This window comes from Rutidosis leptorrhynchoides, chromosome 9 (assembly GCF_046630445.1).
Source record: "Rutidosis leptorrhynchoides isolate AG116_Rl617_1_P2 chromosome 9, CSIRO_AGI_Rlap_v1, whole genome shotgun sequence".
In the NCBI taxonomy this organism is placed as follows: domain Eukaryota; kingdom Viridiplantae; phylum Streptophyta; class Magnoliopsida; order Asterales; family Asteraceae; genus Rutidosis; species Rutidosis leptorrhynchoides.
The window spans coordinates 224,046,999-224,072,248 of NC_092341.1; the positions used below are offsets into that span (position 1 = coordinate 224,046,999).

Sequence of the window (25,250 nt, forward strand, 5' to 3'; positions counted from 1 at the left end):
AAAGATCAGAGGACCGTTGGAAGAATTAATTATGTTCCCCTAAGTCTGGTGAAACATATTATCTACGGATACTTCTTAACAAAGTAAGGGGACCGACTTGCTATGAAGACACACGGACAGTGAATGACGTGGTATATGATACATTTAAGGAAACTTGCTACGCAATGGGACTTCTAGACGATGATCGGGAATATGTTGTTTCTATAAACGAGACTTACCAAGTCGCATCCGGTGATTATTGTAGATCCTTATTTGTTTCATTAATAACCACCGATAGTCTGTCATGTGCTGATCGTATATGGAATGAAACTCGCGACCTTTTATCTGAAGACCTAAGACATGAATGTCCTACCCAAATACTGGATCAAGGTATTCATTGCAATTTATGTTTTTTTTTCTTTAACATACTTAATATATAAATTTTTCATTATATAATTTAGTTACATAATGTAATTAAGTAATAAATATAATAAAAGGATATAATTTTTTATGTAGATGAAGATCAGATCAAGAAGGTTTTGTATAACCTTGCTTTGGCAAAAATTGAAAAAATGTTAAATAGTTCAGGCAATAGCCTGAAGAATATTGCAAACATGCCTTACCCTGATTACGAGTATATTGACTACTTGTGTAACATGATGATTCAAGATTATCTGTCGTACGACATGCACATCCGTCAAGTAGAAAATGAAACACTATTCTCGACTATGACTGATGAGCAAAAGTGTGTATACAATACAATACTAGAAGCTGTTGATAAAAATGAAGGTGGCACCTTTTTTCTTTATGGTTACGGAGGAACTGGTAAAACCTTTGTTTCGAAAACTCTAGGAGCTGCACTTCGTTCTCGTGGCGATATTGTTATTAACTTTGCATCTAGTGGTATAGCAGCTTTACTTCTAACGGGAGGTAGGACCGCAAACTCACGCTTTTCCATTCCAATTAATGTTGTTGAAGACTCATTTTGTAATATACAACCAGATAGTCAGCTTGCTGGACTTTTAAATGAGTCGAAGTTAATAATTTGGGATGAGGCACCCATGCAGCATAGACATTGTGTTGAAGCTTTCGATAGAACTATGAACGATATTATACGTTCAGATAACAGGGATAAAGCTTTTGGTGGAAAAGTAGTAGTTTTTGGGGGCGATTTTCGACAGATTCTACCCGTTATCACAAAAGGAACCAGATCCGAAACAGTCCATGCATCTCTTCACTCTTCAGAATTATGGCGTGAGTGTAAAGTTCTTAAGCTGACTAAGAATATGAGACTTCTTAATTGCGTTTCTCATTCTGACCTCATGGAGGTTAGGGAATTTGCTCAGTGGATCTTAGACATAGGTGAGGGTAAGATTAATTTACCAAACGATGGTGAAGCAGATGTGCAATTTCCCGAGGAGGTCTTGATCAGGTCAAATTACGACCCGATTGAAAGCATTGTCAATTCACTTTATCCTTCTCTTCATCAAGAACTTGGTAATCCATCATATTTTCAGGAAAGAGATGTACTTGCACCTACAAATGAGGAGGTTGATGCAATTAATGAGTTAGTTTTATCTAAAATAAGTGATTCAGAAAGGGTATATTACAGTTCTGATACTCTATTCCCAGATGAACTTGATGATTTATTTGCGCAACAAGTCTATTCTCCTGAAATCCTTAATGGTTTAAAGGTTCCTGGTGTTCCCAATCATAAGTTAGTCTTGAAAACAGGGGTTCCAATCATGTTACTACGTAACGTTGACCAGTCAAAGGGTCTATGTAATGGCACGCGCTTATTAGTTGTGAGACTGTTTGAATGCACCATTGAAGCTCGAATCATAACTGGGCATTCGTTTGGTAATCTAGCCTACATCCCTAGGATGATCGTTGAACCGACAGACAAAAGTATTGCGATAAAGTTCAGGAGACGTCAGTTCCTGTTACCGTCTGTTTTGCAATGACAATTAACAAGAGTCAAGGTCAGTCGTTGTCAAATGTTGGTCTTTTTCTGCGAAAACCAGTTTTCAATCACGGTCAACTATATGTTGCCGTTTCTCGTGTTACAACAAAAAAGGATTAAAAGTTCTTATATTGGATAAGGAGGGTAGGCCATCAAATACAACAAAGAATGTTGTGTATAAGGAAGTCCTTCAAAGTGTTTCGTAGAGTACTAACCTATTTCAAAAAGTGTACGTCCTTTCGACTCTCCTTTCAGGGTTATTTATTAACGTATAAGTTATTTTACGTTTTGTTCTTTACAATTTCTTTATATGATTTACCGTTTACATCATATTGATTTGTTGTTTTAATTATATTTCATTAATTTACAGTTCTAAATATGCATTAATATTTTATGCAAATTACTGTTTTTTATTATGTTTATGTAGGTTACATGTGCCTGGATTCAACCACTTTCTTTAACAAGTGCCAAGTTTCAGCAATTGAGAGATGCAGGCTCAGTTGGTTATGCTGCACCATAAATAAATCTTAAATATGTTTCTGTATAATGAATTCATTGTATCATATAAAGTATTTGATATATGTAAACATATAAGTTTGATTCTATTTATATGGGTATGTTTGGATTTGATTTTCTTCTTATGTTTGATTACTATTAATAAATAAGCTGCAAAGCTTCAATGTTAAGCCATGTAAGTTGCAGAATTTATCTTTCATATCACAAAATACGCAACATTTTTTTCTTTTAGATTGAGCATACACGTGTTTTGTAGATGCAGAATTATGAGGAACTTAAACATCTCCATTTATCTCACAGCCATCATTTTTATTTAAAAGTAACTACTGTAAACTATGATATCTTAAACTTAGTACATATGTTACTAATCATAAATATAATTATTTATACCGTAACATTAATTTTTTTTTTTACAGATTACAAATTTTAATTTTGCTCTAACTACTACTCCTAATTTAGTGGAAACATTAGTTTTTCACTTATCTTTAAATAATTCAACGTGCCTCTTACAGTTACCTTCTGTAACCACTCCTCAACCCTAACTACTACTCCTCATTCTGAAAACTACAATCTCAAATTACAAACACACGAATCATAGCTCATAAACATGGACTCTGTGAAAAAAAATCCTTCCTCATCTTCAGCAACAGGTTTTGTGAATGGAGTCAAAGATAAGGTTTATTTTCTACACTATTATTCTTATCACTTAGGTTTTCTTTAATTTTCAAACATTTTACAGTTTGCAACTCCTTTCCAACCAATAATTGTGCTTTTGGAGTAGTAGTTGATTGTTGCTTACTAGAAATTGATTTCTGTATTCTGTGAATATAAGTTGAGGTTTTGTTTGGCATCGTCATTAAAATGGACTTGCTTATTTTTTTCTTCCAAAGATAATCATAGTATTTAAACAACTCATCAATAGGAACCTACAATCTGATTAGTTTTAACTCCATATATTACGTATCTGTGAATAAATTTCATTATTGTATATAAACTTATTTTTTTTTAAACAGAAAATTACAAAAATACTTCAAAATAGAGAGTATGTAAAGAGGTCAACAGAAACTTATTGTATATTGATGAGTGTTTTAAACAACTCATCAATAGGAACCTACAATATTTAAACTATACTTCCAAGCTTTCTAATCCATTCCAAGTAATCATCTAAGATCAAGGAACCTTTGTTATTTACAGTAGGTTATCTTTCTAATTCAAGGTAATATTCATATTCAAACTTTGATTCAATTTCTATAACTATAACAATCTTATTTCGAGTGAAAATCTTACTTGAACTGTTTTCGTGTCATGATTCTGCTTCAAGAACTTTCAAGCCATCCAAGGATCCTTTGAAGCTAGATCCATTTTTTTCATTTCCAGTAGTTTTATCCAGAAAACTTGAGGTAGTAATGATGTTCATAACATCATTCGATTCATACATATAAAGCTATCTTATTCGAAGGTTTAAACTTGTAATCACTATAACATAGTTTAGTTAATTCTAAACTTGTTCGCAAACAAAAGCTAATCCTTCTAACTTGAATTTTAAAATCAACTAAACACATGTTCTATATCTATATGATATGCTAACTTAATGATTTAAAATCTGGAAACACGATGAACACCATAAAATCGGATATACGCCGTCGTAGTGAAACCGGAGGCTGTTTTGGTTTGGATAATTAAAAAATATGATAAACTTTGATTTAAAAGTTGTTTTTCTTGGAAAATAATTTTTCATATGAACATGAAACTATATCTAAAAATCTTGGTTAAACTCAAAGTGAAAGTATGTTTTTCAAAATGGTCATCAAGATGTCATTCTTTCGACGAAAATGACTACCTCTTTAGTAATTGACATGTAACTTAAATTTCCAACTATAAACCTATACTTTTTCTGTTTGGATTCTTAAATTCGAGTTCAATATGAAACCATAGCAATTTGATTCACTCAAAACGGATTTAAAATGAAGAAGTTATGGGTAAAACAAGATTGGATATTTTTGATCTTTTTAGCTACGGGAAATATTTAACAAATCTATACAAATCATATCCTAGCTAACTTATATTGTATTATACATGTATTCTAATATATTATGTAATCTTGGGATACCATAGACACGTATGCAAATGTTTTGACGTATCATATCGACCCATGTATATATATTATTTGGAACAACCATAGATACTCTATACGCAGTAATGTTGGAGTTAGCTATACAGGGTTGAGGTTGATTCCAAAAATATATATACTTTGAGTTGTGATCTAGCCTGAGACGTATATACACTGGGTCGTGGATTGATTCAAGATAATATATATCAATTTATTTCTGTACATCTAACTGTGGACAACTAGTTGTAGGTTACTAACGAGGACAGTCATTTATGATACTCCAAATGCGAATACCTTTCAATATTCGAGATTCTAATCTTTATAAAGTAAACATTTCTTTTATTTATTTCATACATTGATAAAAATTGTAATTAAAAAAATATCCCATATTGATGCACATTATATATATCCAATAAATCGTATATATATGGACATATAATTTATCTGTATTACTGTAATTTATGCAACATATATTGTAGATTTCATTAATTCTTATAATATGTTATATTATCATCTTTTATCTCATTACATGTTCCTTACATTATTTGTCATATACTTTTTTATTTATCAATGTAGGTATGTTGTACCTTACAACAAGCAACTACTGAAACAATATCAAGCGCATATCAATGTTGAGTGGTGCAACCAGATTGGATCAATAAAATATCTATTTAAGTACATTAATAAGGGTCCTGACAGGATTACAATTTCAATACAAGATTCTAATGCTAAAAAATCACATGCGAGAGATTCTAACAGTAAAGATAAGATTGCAACTTATTATAGTTGTCCTTACTTATCTGCATGTGAGGCATCTTGGCGTTTGTTCAATTTCGATATTGTTCACAGAACACCTACAGTTTATAGGCTCCAGTTTCATTTGCCGAATCATGAACCAATATATTACGACAACGATGAAGTTGTCGAGAATGTCCTTTTAAAGCCAAGTGTTGGTACATCGCAGTTCATCGAGTGGATGAGGTGTAATGAGATCGATGAAAATGCTCGACAATATACATATGTTGAATTTCCAAGGCATTATGTGTGGAACAAGGGAGCAAGAAAATGGACGAGAAGTAAAGATCAGAGGACCGTTGGAAGAATTAATTATGTTCCCCCTAAGTCTAGTGAAACATATTATCTACGGATACTTCTTAACAAAGTAAGGGGACCGACTTGCTATGAAGACATACGGACAGTGAATGACGTGGTATATGATACATTTAAGGAAACTTGCTACGCAATGGGACTTCTAGAAGATGATCGAGAATATGTTGTTTCTTTAAACGAGACTTACCAAGTCGCATCCGGTGATTATTGTCGATCCTTATTTGTTTCATTAATAACCACCGATAGTCTATCATGTGCTGATCGTGTATGGAATGAAACTCGCGACCTTTTATCTAAAGACCTAAGACATGAATGTCCTACCCAAATACTGGATCAAGGTATTCATTGCAATTTATGTTTTTTTTCTTTAACATACTAAATATATAATTTTTTCATTATATAATTTAGTTACATTATGTAATTAAGTAATAAATATAATAAAAGGATATAATTTTTTATATAGATGAAGATCAGATCAAGAAGGTTTTGTATAACCTTGCTTTGGCAAAAATTGAAAAAATGTTAAATAGTTCAGGAAATAGTCTGAAGAATATTGCAAACATGCCTTACCCTGATTACGAGTATATTGACAACTCTTGTAACATGATGATTCAAGATGAGCTGTCCTACGACATGCACAACCTTCAAGTAGAACATGAAACACTATTCTCGACTATGACTGATGAGCAAAAGTGTGTATACAATACAATACTAGAAGCTGTTGATAAAAATGAAGGTGGCACCTTTTTTCTTTATGGTTACGGAGGAACTGGTAAAACCTTTGTTTCGAAAACTCTAGGAGCTGCACTTCGTTCTTGTGGCGATATTGTTATTAACGTTGCATCTAGTGGTATAGCAGCTTTACTTCTAACAGGAGGTAGGACCGCACACTCATGCTTTGCCATTCCAATTAATGCTGTTGAAGACTCATTTTGTAATATACAACCAGATAGTCAGCTTGCTGGACTTTTAAATGAGTCGAAGTTAATAATTTGGGATGAGGCACCCATGCAGCATAGACATTGTGTTGAAGCTTTCGATAGAACTATGAGGGATATTATACGTTCAGATAACAGGGATAAAGCTTTTGGTGGAAAAGTAGTAGTTTTTGGGGGCGATTTTCGACAGATTCTACCCGTTATCACAAAAGGAACCAGATCCGAAACAGTCCATGCATCTCTTCACTCTTCAGAATTATGGCGTGAGTGTAAAGTTCTTAAGCTGACTAAGAATATGAGACTTCTTAATTGCGTTTCTCATTCTGACCTCATGGAGGTTAAGAAATTTGCTCAGTGGATCTTAGACATAGGTGAGGGTAAGATTAATTTACCAAACGATGGTGAAGCAGATGTGCAATTTCCTGAGGAGGTCTTGATCAGGTCAAATTACAACCCGATTGAAAGCATTGTCAATTCACTTTATCCTTCTCTTCATCAAGAACTTTGTAATCCATCATATTTTCAGGAAAGAGCTGTACTTGCACCTACAAATGAGGAGGTTGATGCAATTAATGAGTTTGTTTTATCTACAATAAGTGATTCGGAAAGGGTATATTACAGTTCTGATACTCTATGCCCAGATGAACTTGATGATTTATTTGCGCAACAAGTCTATTCTCCTGAAATCCTTAATGGTTTAAAGGTTCCTGGTGTTCCCAATCATAAGTTAGTCTTGAAAACAGGGGTTCCAATCATGTTACTACGTAACATTGACCAGTCAAAGGGTTTATGTAATGGCATTCACTTATTAGTTGTGAGACTGTTTGAATGCACCATTGAAGCTCGAATCATAACTGGGCATTCGTTTGGTAATCTAGCCTACATCCCTAGGATGATCGTTGAACCGACAGACAAAAGTATTGCGATAAAGTTCAGGAGATGTCAGTTTCCTGTTACCGTCTATTTTGCAATGACGATTAACATGAGTCAAAGTTAGTCGTTGTCAAATGTTGGTCTTTTTCTGCGAAAACCAGTTTTCACTCACGGTCAACTATATGTTGCCGTTTCTCGTGTTACAACAAAAAAGGATTAAAAGTTCTTATATTGGATAACGAGGGTAGGCCATCAAATACAACAAAGAATGTTGTGTATAAGGAAGTCCTTCAAAGTGTTTCATAGAGTACTAACCGTTTTCAAAAAGTGTACGTCCTTTCGACTCTCCTTTCAGGGTTATTTATTAACGTATAAGTTATTTTACGTTTTGTTCTTTACAATTTCTTTATATGATTTACCGTTTACATCAGATTGATTTGTTGTTTTAATTATATTTCATTAATTTACAGTTCTAAATATGCATTAATATTTTTTGCAAATTACTGTTTTTTATTATGTTTATATAGGTTACATGTACCTGGATTCAACCACTTTCTTTAACAAGTGCCAAGTTTCAGCAATTGAGAGATGCAGGCTCAGTTGATTATGCTGCACCATAAATAAATCTTAAATATGTTTCTGTATAATGAATTCATAGTATCATATAAAGTATTTGATATATGTAAACATATAAGTTTGATTCTATTTATATGGGTATGTTTGGATTTGATTTTCTTCTTATGTTTGATTACTATTAATAAATAAGCTGCAAAGCTTCAATGTTAAGCCATGTAAGTTGCAGAATTTATCTTTCATATCACAAAATACGCAGCATTTTTTTCTACTAGATTGAGCATGCACGTGTTTTGTAGATGCAGAATTATGAGGAACTTAAACATCTCCATTTATCTCACAGCCATCATTTTTGTTTAAAAGTAACTACTGTAAACTATGATATCTTAAACTTAGTACATATGTTACTAATCATAAATATAATTATTTATACCGTAACAAATTTTTTTTTTTTACAGATTACAAATTTTAATTTTGCTCTAACTACTACTCCTAATTTAGTGGAATAATTTGTTTTTCACTCATCTTTAAATAATTCAACGTGCCTCTTACAGTTACCTTCTGTAACCACTCCTCAACCCTAACTACTACTCCTCATTCTGAAAACTACAATCTCAAATTACAAAAACACGAATCATAGCTCATAAACATGGACTCTGCGAAAAAAATCCTTCCTCATCTTCAGCAACAGGTTTTGTGAATGGAGTCGAAGATAAGGTTTATTTTCTACACTATTATTCTTATCACTTAAGTTTTCTTTAATTTTCAAACATTTTACAGTTTGCAACTCCTTTCCAACCAAGAATTGTGCTTTTGGAGTAGTAGTTGATTGTTGCTTACTAGAAATTGATTTCTGTATTCTGTGAATATAAGTTGAGGTTTTGTTTTGCATCGTCATTAAAATGGACTTGCTTATTTTTTTTTCCACAGATAATCATAGTATTTAAACAACTCATCAATAGGAACCTACAATCTGATTAGTTTTAACTCCATATATTACGTATCTGTGAATAAATTTCATTATTGTATATAAACTTAATTTTTTTTTTATTTTTAAACAGAAACTTACAAAAATACTTCGAAATAGAGAGTATGTAAAGAGGTCAACAGAGCGCAAAAAGGTACATTTATAATTGAATTCATCTTTCAGTCTATTCAAATCATAACATTCTTATAAACGTTTAATTAACTGTCACCTAATTTTATACAAGTTGTGGTTCATGCATATTATGAACATTTAGAGTCGGAGAACAAAAAATTGAAAACCATTATTGCTAATGCTGATCTAATTAACAAGCAGGTGTGTTTGTTTATATTTGTTAAATCCGACATTACTACACTATCAGGGCCGTCCCGTCAATTTTACGGGCCCTGTTTGTTAATTAAATAGTAGGCCTTATGTAGTGACCCGAACTTTTCCATGTTTATATATATTAATTGAGATTGATATTTACATGACTAAATGTTTCCAACGTGTTAAGCAACCAAACTTGTTAAGACTTGATTAATTGAAATAGGTTTCATATAGACAATTGACCACCCAAGTTGACCGGTGATTCACGAACGTTAAAACTTGTAAAAACTATACGATGACATATATATGGTTATATATATAGTTAACATGATTTTATTATAAGTTAGTATCTCATTAGGTATTTTAACAATGAGTTATATACATAAAAATGAGACTATTAATTTAAGAAACTCGAAAACGATATATATAACGATTATCGTTATAATAAAGTCTTACTAGGTACATATGAATCATATTAAGATATTGATACACTTGGTTAATTATGTTAAATGATAAGTAAATATATCATTAAGTGTATTAACAATGAACTACATATGTAAAATTAAGATTACTAACTTAATGATTTCGAAACGAGACATATATGTAACGATTATCGTTGTAACGACATTTAACTGTATATATATCATACTAAGATATATTATATATCATAATATCATGATAATGTAACAATTTAATATCTCATTTGATATAATAAATAATGGGTTAACAACATTTAACAAGATCGTTAACCTAAAGGTTTCAAAACAACATTTACATGTAACGACTAACGATGACTTAACGACTCAGTTAAAATGTATATACATGTAGTGTTTTAATATGTATTCATACACTTTTGAAAGACTTCAAGACACTTATCAAAATACTTCTACTTAACAAAAATGCTTACAATTACATCCTCGTTCAGTTTCATCAACAATTCTACTCGTATGCACCCGTATTCATACTCGTACAATACACAGCTTTTAGATGTATCTAATATTGGTATATACACTCCAATGATCAGCTTTTAGCAGCCCATGTGAGTCACCTAATACATGTAAGAACCATCATTTGGCAACTAGCATGAAATATCTCATAAAATTACAAAAATATGAGTAATCATTCATGACTTATTTACATGAAAACAAAATTACATATCCTTTATATCTAATCCATATACCAACGACCAAAAACACCTACAAATACTTTCATTCTTCAATTTTCTTCATCTAATTGATCTCTCTCAAGTTCTATCTTCAAGTTCTAAGTGTTCTTCATAAATTCCAAAAGTATAGTTTCATAAAAATCAAGAATACTTCCAAGTTTGCAAGTCTACTTCCAAGCTTTCTAATCCATTCCAAGTAATCATCTAAGATCAAGGAACCTCTGTTATTTACAGTAGGTTATCTTTCTAATTCAAGGTAATATTCATATTCAAACTTTGATTCAATTTCTACAACTATAATAATCTTATTTCGAGTGAAAATCTTACTTGAAATGTTTTCGTGTCATGATTCTATTTCAAGAACTTTCAAGCCATCCAAGGATTCTTTGAAGCTCGATCCATTTTTCTCATTTCCAGTAGTTTTATCCAGAAAACTTGAGGTAGTAATGATGTTCATAACATCATTCGATTCATACATATAAAGCTATCTTATTCGAAGGTTTAAACTTGTAATCACTAGAACATAGTTTAGTTAATTCTAAACTTGTTCGCAAAAAAAAGTTAATCCTTCTAACTTGACTTTTAAAATCAACTAAACACATGTTCTATATCTATATGATATGCTAACTTAATGATTTAAAACCTGGAAACACGATGAACACCATAAAATCGGATATACGCCGTCGTAGTGAAACCGGGGGCTGTTTTAGTTTGGATAATTAAAAACTATGATAAACTTTGATTTAAAAGTTGTTCTTCTATAAAAATGATTTTTCATATGAACATGAAACTATATCCATAAATCATGGTTAAACTCAAAGTGGAAGTATGTTTTCTAAAATGGTCATCTAGACGTCGTTCTTTCGACTGAAATGACTACCTTTACAAAAATGACTTGTAACTTAAATTTACGACTATAAACCTATACTTTTTCTGTTTGGATTCTTAAATTCGAGTTCAATATGAAACCATAGCAATTTGATTCACTCAAAACGGATTTAAAATGAAGAAGTTATGGGTAAAACAAGATTGGATATTTTTGATCTTTTTAGCTACGGGAAATATTTAACAAATCTATACAAATCATATCCTAGCTAACTTATATTGTATTATATATGTATTCTAATATATTATGTAATCTTGGGATACCATAGACACGTATGCAAATGTTTTGACGTATCATATCGACCCATGTATATATATTATTTGGAACAACCATAGACACTCTATACGCAGTAATGTTGGAGTTAGCTATACAGGGTTGAGGTTGATTCCAAAAATATATATACTTTGAGTTGTGATCTAGCCTGAGACGTATATACACTGGGTCGTGGATTGATTCAAGATAATATATATCAATTTATTTCTGTACATCTAACTGTGGACAACTAGTTGTAGGTTACTAACGAGGACAGCTGACTTAATACACTCAAATCTTTAAAACATAATAAAAATGGTTGTAATTATATTTTGATCATACTTTGATATATATGTACATATTTGTATAGGTTCGTGAATCGATCCGTGGCCAAGTTTTATTTCCGAGGAAGGAAATATCTGTGAAAGTGAGTTATAGTCCCACTTTTAAAATCTAATATTTTTGGGATGAGAATACATGCAGGTTTTATAAATGATTTACAAAATAGACACAAGTACATGAAACTACATTCTATGGTTGAATTATCGAAATCGAATATGCCCCTTTTTATTAAGTCTGGTAATCTAAGAATTAGGGAACAGACACCCTAATTGACGCGAATCCTAAAGATAGATCTATTGGGCCTAACAAACCCCATTCAAAGTATCGGATGCTTTAGTACTTCGAAATTTATATCATATCCGAAGGGTGTCCCGGAATGATGGGGATATTCTTATATATGCATCTTGTTAATGTCGGTTACCAGGTGTTCGCCATATGAATGATTTTTATCTCTATGTATGGGATGTGTATTGAAATATGAAATCTTGTGGTCTATTGTTACGATTTGATATATATAGGTTAAACCTATAACTCTCCAACATTTTTGTTGACGTTTAAAGTATGTTTATTCTCAGGTGAATATTAAGAGCTTCCGCTGTTGCATATTGTGTAAAAACTGCATTCAAGAAACATATGTCGATGTAATATATTTCTATTGTAAACCATTATGTAATGGTCGTGTGTAAACAGTATATTTTAGATTATCATTATTTGATAATCTACGTAATATTTTTAAAACCTTTATTGATAAAATAAAGGTTATGGTTGTTTTAAAAAATGAATGCTGTCTTTGAAAAACGTCTCATATAGAGGTCAAAACCTCGCAACGAAATCAATTAATATGGAACGTTTATAATCAATATGAATGGGACATTTCAGTTGGTATTCGAGCGTTGGTCTTAGAGAACCAGAAAATTTGCATTAGTATGTCTTATCGAGTTTGTTAGGATGCATTAGTGAGTCTGGACTTCGACCGTGTTTTCTTTAAAAATGATTGCTTAACATTTTTGTTGGAAACTATATATTATTAACATGTAAATATTATGTGATATATTAATCTCTTAACATGTTTAATATTGTGTGATAGATGTCTACCTCTAGCACAAATCCCATTGACTCACCTAATAATAACGAAGAGTCGAATATATATTGGCAAGATTCACAAGTTCCCGAAGAACCGAAAGAAGAGGAAACGGAACCGGAAGAAGTGGAACCGGAAGAAGAGGAACCAGAAGAAGAGAAACCGGAAGAAGAAGAGGTTCCGGAGGGTGGAATAGTAGGAACCACAGAAAACCGGTCAAATAAAAGAAAATCCTCAACCAATGGACCAAAGTTAATAACGGTCAATGGTGTTTTCGCTAAGGAAGCAAAATATTGGGAAAATTACCAATTTTCCGATGAATCGGATCCTGATGAGGATTCCAATGATGTTATAGAAATTACCCCGATCCAATTTAATGAGGTAAAAGAAAATAATAAGGGAAAAGGCATCAAAATAGAGAAATCTGATTCCGACCCCGATGAACTTTATATGTACCATCAACACCCATATTTTCAATATCATGACAATAACCCGGGAACCTCTAAACCACTAGGTTTTTCTAAACCAATGTGGAAAATGATGACTCGTATTAGAGGAACATCATATATCCCTAGAAGATTAGGAAAAAGAACCAAGTCTGAAGAAGAAGAAACCAGTGATTCAGATTAGAAGGGTGTGAGCATGTTGTGTAATAAATGTATTGTAGTGTGCTTGTACTTTTATGTTCTATGTAAAAATTACTTGTATTGTTTGTTATTACGAATCTAATCCTTGTCTATTTTACAGTATAAAAACAAAATGGACGTTAAGGGTAGACAACCGAATATTTTAGAAGACCTACCAGAGGATATGATTGAGGAAATCTTGTCTAGAGTCGGTCAGAATTCATTAGCACAGTTAGTTATGGCGAAATTAACTTGTCAAACATTTGAAAGACTTTCCAGAAATGCCTTAGTTTATAAAAGGCTTTCCTTTGATAGGTGGGGTATATCACATTGGGGAGACTTTAAGTTACGCTGTGTTTTCTTTAAAGCGTTAAATGCGGGGAACCCAAATGCAATTTTACGCTACGGGTTAAGAACCTATTTTGACTCAACATATCCCAACATAGGATTTCGTGAATTAGAAAGAGCTTCTAACATGCAACATAAAGAAGCATGTTATGCTTATGGGTTAGTGATGTTCGCTTCTTACCAAAGTGAGAAAAAGAACATCGGATTGCAGCTTTTAAATAAAACTTTCCCACAAGTGACGGATTCAGTAGTTGGGGTGAGAAACAAGGTTTTTAGATTATTACGGGGCTGTTGGACATTACGAAACCCTCGTCCTTTTGACGACATTACAACATGCTGCCTAGCTAATGGTCATAACAGTTATTTTCCACAAGACCAAGGATGGGAAGTCATCTTAGTAAAACCAGAATGCATGACTTGTTTCTGGACTTATGAATTACGTGTCTTTATTTTCTTTGCTGAACAACTTGCGTATTAACTAGATTTATCTTCAAAACTGTCCTGTATCATAGTGTACTATATTTCATGTTATATGTAATATAGCGAAGTTGTAAGTTTGAAGAATATTTGTATATGATATATTATTATAATCAGTTTTTCATATGGAATTGTAGTAGTTGAATTGTATATTAGCTACTAAGTATGAACTTAACGGGTAGGTAGTACCCGAATTTAAACTTATAAAACGCTAATATGAAGAAAAAGCTTTTATAAATGAGTTCATATTATGCTACAAGATAATATTGACTACTCTTAATATTCTGTATGATTAAATTGTTTCATTTGACTATTTTGAAGGAAATGACACCGACTACTCGACACACCTTGAATATGAGCGAAGAGGAATTTCGTGCCTTTCTTGCTTCAAACATAGCCGCAGTACAGGCCACGCTACATACCAACAATAACTCTGAATCTAGCAATACAGCTAACGGCACAAGAAATCGTGTAGGATGCTCCTACAAGGAATTCACTACCTGCAAACCTTCAGAATTTGATGGGACCGAAGGACCAATCGGATTGAAACGGTGGACCGAGAAAGTTGAATCGGTGTTTGCCATAAGTAAGTGTGCTGAAGGAGACAAAGTGAAGTACGCTACTAATACCTTCACAGGTATTGCGTTAACATGGTGGAATACCTATCTAGAGCAAGTGGGACAAGATGTTGCTTACGCGCTACCGTGGTCAGCATTCAAGCACTTGATGAACGAGAAGTACCCTCCCAGAACCGAGGTCAATAAGCTCAAGACAGAACTTAGAGGGTCACGAACACAGGGATTCGATATTACTTTGTGCGAAAGACGATTCACAGAATTGTGCCTATTGTGTCCGAGAGCGTTCGAAGATGAGGAAGAGAAGATCGATGCATTTGTGAAAGGGTTACCGGAGAGAATCCAAGAAGATATAAGTTCACACGAGCCTGCCTCCATACAAAAGGCATGTAGAATGGCTCACAAACTAGTGAACCAGATTGAGGGAAGAATTAAAGAACAGGCAGCCGAAGAGGCTAACGTGAAGTTAGTCAAAAGAAAGTGGGAGGAAAACGGTGATAAGAGTCACCAAAACAACAACAACTATCCCAACAATCGCAACATCAATTGCAACTACAACAAACGGCACAACAACAACAACAACAACAACTACAACAATCATCCCAACAATAATAACAACCGCAACAACAACAACAATCCGAAGCAGCTATGCCAAAGGTGTGAAAAGTATCACTCGGGGTTCTGCACCAAATTTTGCAACAAGTGTAAAAGAAATGGTCATAGGGCGGCGAAGTGTGAGGTCTACGGACCAGGGGTTAACAGAACGAAAGGAACAAATTGTGTCAGAATGAGTAATGGCGGAGCAAGTAGTGTTGAGGCAAGTTATGCCAATGTAGTTTGTTATAAATGTGGAAAACCAGGCCACATTATTAGAAATGGCCCGAACCAGGAGAACACGAATGGACAAGGCCGCGGAAGAGTTTTCAATCTTAATGCGGCAGAGGCACAGGAAGACCCAGAGCTTGTTACGGGTACGTTTCTTATTGACAATAAATCTGCTTACGTTTTATTTGATTCGGGTGTGGATAGAAGCTATATGAGTAGAGATTTTTGTGCTAAATTAAGTTGTCCATTGACGCCGTTGGATAGTAAATTTTTACTCGAATTAGCAAACGGTAAATTAATTTCAGCAGATTATATATACCGGAATCGAGAAATTAAACTGGGTAGCGAAATATTTAAGATTGATTTGATACCAGTAGAGTTAGGGAGTTCTGATGTAATAGTTGGCATGGACTTGCTGAAGGAGATGAAAGCAGAGATCGTATGTTACAAAAATGCAATTCGCATTGTACGAGAAGAATGAGAACCCTTAATGGTGTACGGAGAAAAGGGCAACACGAAGCTACATCTTATTAGTAATTTGAAGGCACAAAAACTAATAAGAAAAGGTTGCTATGCTGTTCTAGCACACGTCGAGAAAGTACAAACTGAAGAAAAGAGCATCAATGATGTTCCCGTCGCAAAAGAATTTCCCGATGTATTTCCGAAAGAATTACAGGGATTACCCCCACATCGATCTGTTGAATTTCAAATAGATCTTGTACCAGAAGCTGCACCAATAGCTCGTGCTCCTTACAGACTCGCACCCAGCGAGATGAAAGAACTGCAAAGCCAACTGCAAGAACTATTAGAACGTGGTTTCATTCGACCAAGCACATCACCATGGGGAGCTCCTGTTTTGTTTGTCAAGAAGAAGGATGGTACATTTAGGTTGTGTATTGACTACAGAGAGTTGAATAAACTTACCATCAAAAACCGTTATCCACTGCCGAGAATTTACGACTTATTTGATCAACTACAAGGCTCGTCTGTTTATTTGAAAATCGATTTACGTTCTGGATATCATCAAATGTGAGTAAAGGAGGATGATATTCCAAAAACTGCATTTAGGACGCGTTATGGTCATTACGAGTTTATGGTTATGCCGTTTGGATTGACTAACACACCAGCTGTGTTCATGGACCTTATAAACCGAGTGTGTGGGCCATATCTTGACAAGTTTGTCATTATTTTCATCGATGACATACTTATTTACTCAAAGAATGATCAAGAGCACGAAGAACATTTGAGAAAAGTGCTAGAAGTATTGAGGAAAGAAAAACTGTACGCTAAGTTTTCAAAGTGTGCATTTTGGTTGGAAGAAGTTCAATTCCTCGGTCACATAGTGAACAAAGAAGGTATCCAGGTGGACCCGGCAAAGATCAAAACCGTTGAAAAGTGGGAAACCCCAAAAACTCCGAAGCATATACGTCAATTTTTAGGATTGGCTGGTTACTACAGAAGATTCATCCAAGATTTCTCCAAAATAGCAAAACCCTTGACTGCATTAATGCATAAAGGGAAGAAATTTGAATGGAAGGATGAACAAGAGAAGGCGTTTCAGTTATTGAAGAAAAAGCTAACTACGGCACCTATATTGTCATTGCCTGAAGGGAATGATGATTTTGTGATTTATTGTAACGCATCAAAGCAAGGTCTCAGCTGTGTATTAATGCAACGAACGAAGCTGATTGCTTATGAATCTAGACAATTGAAGATTCACGAGCAAAATTATACAACTCACGATTTAGAGTTGGGTGCTGTTGTTTTTGCATTAAAGACTTGGAGGCATTATTTATATGGGGTCAAAAGTATTATATATACCGACCACAAAAGTCTCCAACACATATTTAATCAGAAGCAACTGAATATGAGATAACGCAGGTGGATTGAACTGTTGAATAATTATGATTTTGAGATTCGATACCACCCGGGGAAGGCGAATTTGGTAGCTGATGCTTTGAGTAGAAAGGACAGAGAACCTATACGGGTAAAAGCTATGAATATAATTATTCGTACTAACCTTACTACTCAAATAAAGGAGGCACAACAGGGGGTTGTAAAAGAAGGAAAGTTGAAGAATGAGATACCCAAAGGATCAGAGAAACATCTTAATATTCGGAAAGATGGAACCTGATATATGGCTAATAGAAATTGGGTACAAAGGTTTGGAGATGTGAGAGAAATGGTACTTAAAGAAGTAGATAAAACCAGATATTCAATACATCCCGGAGCGGGAAGATGTATAAAGATCTCAAGAAATACTTTTGGTGGCCGGGTATGAAAGCTGATATTGCTAAATATGTAGGAGAATGTTTGACGTGTTTTAAGGTCAAAGCTGAACATCAGAAACCATCAGGTCTACTACAACAACCTGAAATCCCGGAATGGAAATGGGAAAACATTACCATGGATTTCATTACTAAATTGTCAAGGACTGCAAGTGGTTATGATACTATTTGGGTAATAGTTGATCGTCTCATCAAGTCAGCACACTTCCTGCCAATGAGAGAAGATGACAAAATAGAGAAGTTGACGCGATTGTATTTGAAGGAGGTTGTCTCTAGACATGGAATACCCGTCTCTATTATCTCTTATAGGGATGGTAGATTTGTTTTAAGGTTCTGGAAGACATTGCAACAAGCATTGGGGACTCGTCTAGACATGAGTACTGCCTATCATCCACAAACTGATGGGCAGAGCGAAAGGACAATACAAACGCTTGAAGACATGCTACGAGCATGTGTTATTGATTTCAGAAACAGTTGGGATCGACACCTACCATTAGCAGAATTTTCCTACAACAACAGTTATCATTCTAGTATTGAGATGGCACCGTTTGAGACACTTTATGGTAGAAAGTGCAGGTCTCCGATTTGTTGGAATGAAGTGGGGGATAGACAGATTACGTGTCCGGAGATCATACAAGAAACTACCGAGAAAATCATCCAAATTCAACAACGATTGAAAACCGCCCATAGTCGACAAAAGAGCTACACGGACAGTAAAAGAAAAGATATAGAGTTTGAAATTGAAGAAATGGTCATGCTTAAGGTTTCAACTTGGAAAGGCGTTGTTCGATTTGGTAAATGGGGGAAACTAAATCCAAGGTACATTGGACCATTCAAGATTATATATCGTGTCGGACCAGTAGCTTACCAACTAGAGCTACCTCAACAACTCGCGACTGTACATAACACTTTCCACATCTCGAATTTGAAGAAATGTTTTGCTAAAGAAGATCTCACTATTCCGTTGGAAGAAATCCAAATCAATGAAAAACTTCAATTCATTGAAGAACCCGCCGAAATAATGGATCTTGAGGTTAAGAGACTTAAGCAAAACAAGATACTGATTGTTAAGGTTCGATGGAATGCTCGTAGAGGACCCGAGTTCACCTGGGAGCGTAAAGATCAGATGAAAAAGAAATACCCGCATCTATTTCCAGAAGATTCGTCAACACCTTCAACAGCTTAAAATTTCGGGACGAAATTTATTTAACGGGTAGGTACTGTAGTGACCCGAACTTTTCCATGTTTATATATATTAATTGAGATTAATATTTACATGACTAAATGTTTCCAACGTGTTAAGTAATCAAACTTGTTAAGACTTGATTAAATGAAATAAGTTTCATATAGACAATTGATCACCCAAGTTGACTGGCGATTCACGAACGTTACAAAATTGTAAAAACTACATGTTGTGGTATATATGGACATATATATATGGTTGACATACGATTATGATGAGTAAGTATCTCACTAAATATATTAACAATGTGTGATATACATAAGAAATGAGATTACTAAGTTAAGAAACTCGAAATGATATATATAACGATTATCGTTATGATAACGTCTACTAAATACATATGTATCATATTAAGATATTGATACACTATATTTAACATGATAAAATGATATTTAAATATATCATTAAGTGTGTTAATAATGAACTACATATGTAAAAACAAGACTACTAACTCAAGAATTACGAAACGAGACTTATATGTAACGATTATCGTTGTAACGATATTTTAATGTATATATCATATTAAGAGATATTCATACATCATAATATCATGATAATATAATAATTTAACATCTCATTTTATATAATAAACATTGGGTTAACAACATTAATTGAGATCGTTAACTTAAAGGTTTCAAAACAACACTTACATGTAACGACTAACGAAGACTTAACGACTCCATTAGAATGTATATATATGTTGTGTTTTGATATGTATTCTTACACTTTTTAAAGACTTCAAGACACATATCAAAGTACTTCTACTTAACAAAAATTCTTACAATTACATCCTCGTTCAGTTTCATCAACAATTCTACTCGTATGCACCCGTATTTGTACTCGTACAATACACAGCTTTTAGATGTATGTACTATTGGTATATACACTCCAATGATCAGCTCTTAGCAGCCCATGTGAGTCACCTAACACATGTGAGAACCATCATTTGGCAACTAGCATGAAATATCTCATAAAATTACAAAAATATTAGTAATCATTCATGACTTATTTACATGAAAACAAAATTACATATCCTTTATATCTAATCCATATACCAACGACCAAAAACACCTACAAACACTTTCATTCTTCAATTTTCTTCATCTAATTGATCTCTCTCAAGTTCCATCTTCAAGTTCTAAGTGTTCTTCATAAATTCAATAAGTATAGTTTCATAAAAATCAAGAATACTACCAAGTTTGCAAGTTTACTTCCAAGCTTTCTAATCCATTCCAAGTAATCATATAAGATCAAGGAACCTTTGTTATTTATAGTAGGTTATCTTTCTAATTCAAGGTAATATTCATATTCAAACTTTGATTCAATTTCTACAACTATAACAATCTTATTTCGAGTGAAAATCTTACTTGAACTGTTTTCGTGTCATGATTCTGCTTCAAGAACTTTCAAGCCATCCAAGGATCTTTTGAAGCTAGATCCATTTTTCTCATTTCCGGTAGTTTTATCCAGAAAAATTGAGGTAGTAATGATATTCATAACATCATTCGATTCATACATATAAAGCTATCTTATTCGAAGGTTTAAACTTGTAATCACTAGAACATAGTTTAGTTAATTCTAAACTTGTTTTCAAACAAAAGCTAATCCTTCTAACTTGACTTTTAAAATCAACTAAACACATGTTCTATATCTATATGATATGCTAACTTAATGATTTAAAACCTGAAAACACGATGAACACCATAAAATCGGATATACGCCGTCGTAGTGAAACCGGGGGCTGTTTTGGTTTGGATAATTAAAAACTATGATAAACTTTGATTTAAAAGTTGTTGTTCTGGGAAAATGATTTTTCATATGAACATGAAACTATATTCAAAAATCTTGGTTAAACTCAAAGTGAAAGTATGTTTTTCAAAATGGTCATCAAGATGTCGTTCTTTCGACGAAAATGACTACCTCTTTAGTAATTGACATGTAACTTAAATTTCCGACTATAAACCTATACTTTTTCTGTTTGGATTCTTAAATTAGAGTTCAATATGAAACCATAGCAATTTGATTCACTCAAAACGGATTTAAAATGAAGAAGTTATGGGTAAAACAAGATTGGATATTTTTGATCTTTTTAGCTACGGGAAATGTTTAACAAATCTATACAAATCATATCCTAGCTAACTTATATTGTATTATACATGTATTCTAATATATTATATAATCTTGGGATACCATAGACACGTATGCAAATATTTTGACATATTATATCGACCCATGTATATATATTATTTGGAACAACCATAGACACTCTATATGCAGTAATGTTGGAGTTAGCTATACAGGGTTGAGGTTGATTCCAAAAATATATATACTTTGAGTTGTGATCTAGCCTGAAACGTGTATACACTGGGTCATGGATTGATTCAAGATAACATATATCGATTTATTTCTGTACATCTAAATGTGGACAACTAGTTGTAGGTTACTAACGAGGACAGCTGACTTAATACACTCAAATCTTTAAAACATAATAAAAATTGTTGTAATTATATTTTGATCATACTTTGATATATATGTACATATTTGTATAGGTTCGTGAATCGATCCGTGGCCAAGTTTTATTTCCGAGGAAGGAAATATCTGTGAAAGTGAGTTATAGTCCCACTTTTAAAATCTAATATTTTTGGGATGAGAATACATGCAGGTTTTATAAATGATTTACAAAATAGACACAAGTACGTGAAACTACATTCTATGGTTGAATTATCGAAATCGAATATGCCCCTTTTTATTAAGTCTGGTAATCTAAGAATTAGGGAACAGACACCCTAATTGACGCGAATCCTAAAGATAGATCTATTGGGCCTAACAAATCCCATCCAAAGTACCGGATACTTTAGTACTTCAAAATTTATATCATATCCGAAGGGTGTCCCGGAATGATGGGGATATTCTTATATATGCATCTTGTTAATATCGGTTACCAGGTGTTCGCCATATGAATGATTTTTATCTCTATGTATGGGATGTGTATTGAAATATGAAATCTTGTGGTCTATTGTTACGATTTGATATATATAGGTTAAACCTATAACTCACTAACATTTTTGTTGACGTTTAAAGCATGTTTATTCTCTGGTGAATATTAAGAGCTTCCGCTATTGCATACTAAAATAAGGACAAGATTTGGAGTCCATGTTTGTATGATATTGTGTAAAAACTGCATTCAAGAAACATATGTCGATGTAATATATTTCTATTGTAAACCATTATGTAATGGTCGTGTGTAAACAGTATATTTTAGATTATCATTATTTGATAATCTACGTAATGTTTTTAAAACCTTTATTGATAAAATAAAGGTTATGGTTGTTTTAAAAAATGAATGCAGTCTTTGAAAAACGTCTCATATAGAGGTCAAAACCTCGCAACGAAATCATTTAATATGGAACGTTTATAATCAATATGAATGGGACATTTCAAAATAACGGGAGCAAACAAAACTACTAAATGTTCATTCAGAAATTTGGATTTTGAATAGGATGTGGGCTTTAATTCAATTGAATTGGGCTTTTAAATTTCTACCGGATAGTGGGTTAGCCTAGTGTTGCTGGATATATATTCGGTAGTATAAATTATTGGGGCAATTAATAAATTATAGGCCCTTAAAAGTTATTGACTTAGTTTGTCTATTTAATATTTAACTTGCAATCACATATGTATTTTTATAAATATCTTAAATTTGAATCGTTCTTTGTAACTTTAATATTTTTATTTTATAGCAATCAATTCCAGCTAATAAAACAATAGTTTTCCCACAATGTAACGAATCTGGTATGTAATTCATAATGCAAACTTGCTTTTCTTTTATTAATATCTCATACATACACACACACACACACACATATATATATATATATATATATATATATATATATATATATATATATATATATATATATGTATATATATATATATATATGTGTGTGTGTGTGTGTGTGTATATATATATATATATATATATATATATATATATATATAGTTTTATTTATTACTTACTATAATAATAGATAAATATGATGTTTACCAAGAATTTTATACTTTTGTATTGTTATTTTTTTTAAGATACTCTAAAATTTAGTGAAGTCTACAAGTGTTGGTTCAACGTTCACAACAATCATATATCTTGCCTTCGAAAGGCAATGCTTACTAACCAACCAGAAACGGAATTACATCATATTATATTAACTGTTTTCGATCACCTAAAGAGCCAGTTTTTACTTAGAGAGTTTGCATCTAAGGATGATGTGTTGAACCTTCTATATGGAACTTGGATGACACCTGCAGAACTTTGTGTCATGTGGTTAGGTGGTTTTCGTCCATCTGACGTTGTCCATGTAAGTATACAAATATACAGTACCAATTTTAATTAATACACGAATCTATCTTTACTCATTATATATATATATATATGTGTGTGTGTGTGTGTGTGTGTGTGTGTGTGTGTGTGTGTGTATGTGTGTGTGTGTGTTAATAGTAATTAACTGCTATACTAACTTTGTTACAGCTTCTTAATGTTCACCTACAATTAACACCCGAACAAAACCAGTTTCTTATCAACTTGAAGAATGATACTTTCAAACAGGGACATAGCTAACAAAACAATTTACGCAAATTCAGTCCACTCTATCAACCCGTTTAGTTGGGGAAGCGTTTCGCCAGACAGGTGATGATACGTATATCAACAATTATATGAGTGAAATGCATATTTCAATGGGAAATCTACGCGCGATGGAAGAAAAAATGCAAAAGGTATACATAGTGATCTTTCTTTTTTGGTACACATAATACATAAATTATTTCCCCATCCAATTACATTAACTAAGCATTTTTTTTATTCTTCTTTTACTAACGTTAACAATTAATACATTTCAGGCTGATGGTTTACGTGCTATTACTCTTGATAAAATACACAGTCGTTTCATCAAAAAACAATTTGCAATGGCTCTGTTAGCAATCAATGCATACTTGAACCGAATTACAGCATTAAGCTATATGTGGAGAAGTCGTCCAAAGTCCTAATTTTTTTTTTCCAACAATGTATTTTTCAACATATCTGAATTATGTTCTTATGGTTATTTATTTGTTTCTAAGTAATTGGTGTATGCATCTTTATTCCAAAGATGAAAACTAATTATTTTTAATTGAACATGTTTCTGTAGAGATAGATAGGTAACAGTACTAATTGCACCAACATAGTACAATAAAAGGAAAGCCACGATTACCTAATTTATAATGCATGATGATCAGCGGTATCCAAATACAAACAATGTCAGATGTATTAACAACGACAACACATTCCTTTATTGTATATGGTATGTGAATAATGTATGTTGAAGTTTGATGAAAATGTTCAAAGTATAAAAAAACCTATCAAAACCCGCAAGGTTGCGGGTATTAAACTTCCTCTCTATATATTAAAACAAAGTGCATATTAATTAATACTTTCAAAAAAATACCTTAAATATTAAATCCCCACCCTTAAATAGTTATGATCTAACGGACAGGATGTATCTTAACTTATACATTGGGATCTTGCCTAAGGAATAAACTTATATTACTATTTTAACCATCCTTTATCTTACTCACTTAAAACCGATTCAACTGATTCGCTGTATACGTACGTTTTTACAACAAAAATTCAATCGATTCATCTCAAAAAATAAAAATAAAAAATCATTAACCATTCATCTCTATCATGTATTTCTGATCTTGATTATTAACTACTAGCTGAATCCTCAAAATTGATTCGACTCAATGATACTCTC

General features: G+C 32.9%; 3 protein-coding genes across 3 annotated transcripts; all 3 read left to right on the forward strand.

Moving 5' to 3' along the window:
- Window positions 1-164: 164 nt before the first annotated feature.
- LOC139868546 (uncharacterized) lies at window positions 165-1,943 on the forward strand. Its single transcript, XM_071856883.1, has 2 exons — window positions 165-369; window positions 496-1,943. The coding sequence occupies exons 1-2, from the start codon at window positions 165-167 to the stop codon at window positions 1,941-1,943; spliced, it is 1,653 nt and encodes a 550-aa protein (XP_071712984.1).
- Window positions 1,940-8,093, forward strand: LOC139868547 (uncharacterized). Its single transcript, XM_071856884.1, has 6 exons — window positions 1,940-2,041; window positions 2,370-2,441; window positions 2,875-2,957; window positions 5,145-6,016; window positions 6,142-7,608; window positions 8,017-8,093. The coding sequence occupies exons 1-6, from the start codon at window positions 1,940-1,942 to the stop codon at window positions 8,091-8,093; spliced, it is 2,673 nt and encodes an 890-aa protein (XP_071712985.1).
- A 618-nt stretch (window positions 8,094-8,711) lies between these two features.
- Window positions 8,712-24,504, forward strand: LOC139868548 (TGACG-sequence-specific DNA-binding protein TGA-2.1-like). Its single transcript, XM_071856885.1, has 5 exons — window positions 8,712-8,753; window positions 9,124-9,183; window positions 23,691-23,819; window positions 24,103-24,234; window positions 24,358-24,504. The coding sequence occupies exons 1-5, from the start codon at window positions 8,712-8,714 to the stop codon at window positions 24,502-24,504; spliced, it is 510 nt and encodes a 169-aa protein (XP_071712986.1).
- The last annotated feature ends 746 nt before the right edge of the window (window positions 24,505-25,250 follow it).

Coding starts and splice junctions, on each gene's coding strand:
- LOC139868546 (XM_071856883.1), top strand. CDS start 165: ATGGGACTTCTAGACGATGATCGGGAATATGTTGTTTCTATAAACGAG. Junction 370..495: donor TACCCAAATACTGGATCAAG/GTATTCATTGCA, acceptor TTTTTTATGTAG/ATGAAGATCAGATCAAGAAG.
- LOC139868547 (XM_071856884.1), top strand. CDS start 1,940: ATGACAATTAACAAGAGTCAAGGTCAGTCGTTGTCAAATGTTGGTCTT. Junction 6,017..6,141: donor TACCCAAATACTGGATCAAG/GTATTCATTGCA, acceptor TTTTTTATATAG/ATGAAGATCAGATCAAGAAG. Junction 7,609..8,016: donor GACGATTAACATGAGTCAAA/GTTAGTCGTTGT, acceptor ATGTTTATATAG/GTTACATGTACCTGGATTCA.
- LOC139868548 (XM_071856885.1), top strand. CDS start 8,712: ATGGACTCTGCGAAAAAAATCCTTCCTCATCTTCAGCAACAG. Junction 8,754..9,123: donor TTCCTCATCTTCAGCAACAG/GTTTTGTGAATG, acceptor ATTTTTAAACAG/AAACTTACAAAAATACTTCG. Junction 23,820..24,102: donor GTCCATCTGACGTTGTCCAT/GTAAGTATACAA, acceptor ACGCAAATTCAG/TCCACTCTATCAACCCGTTT.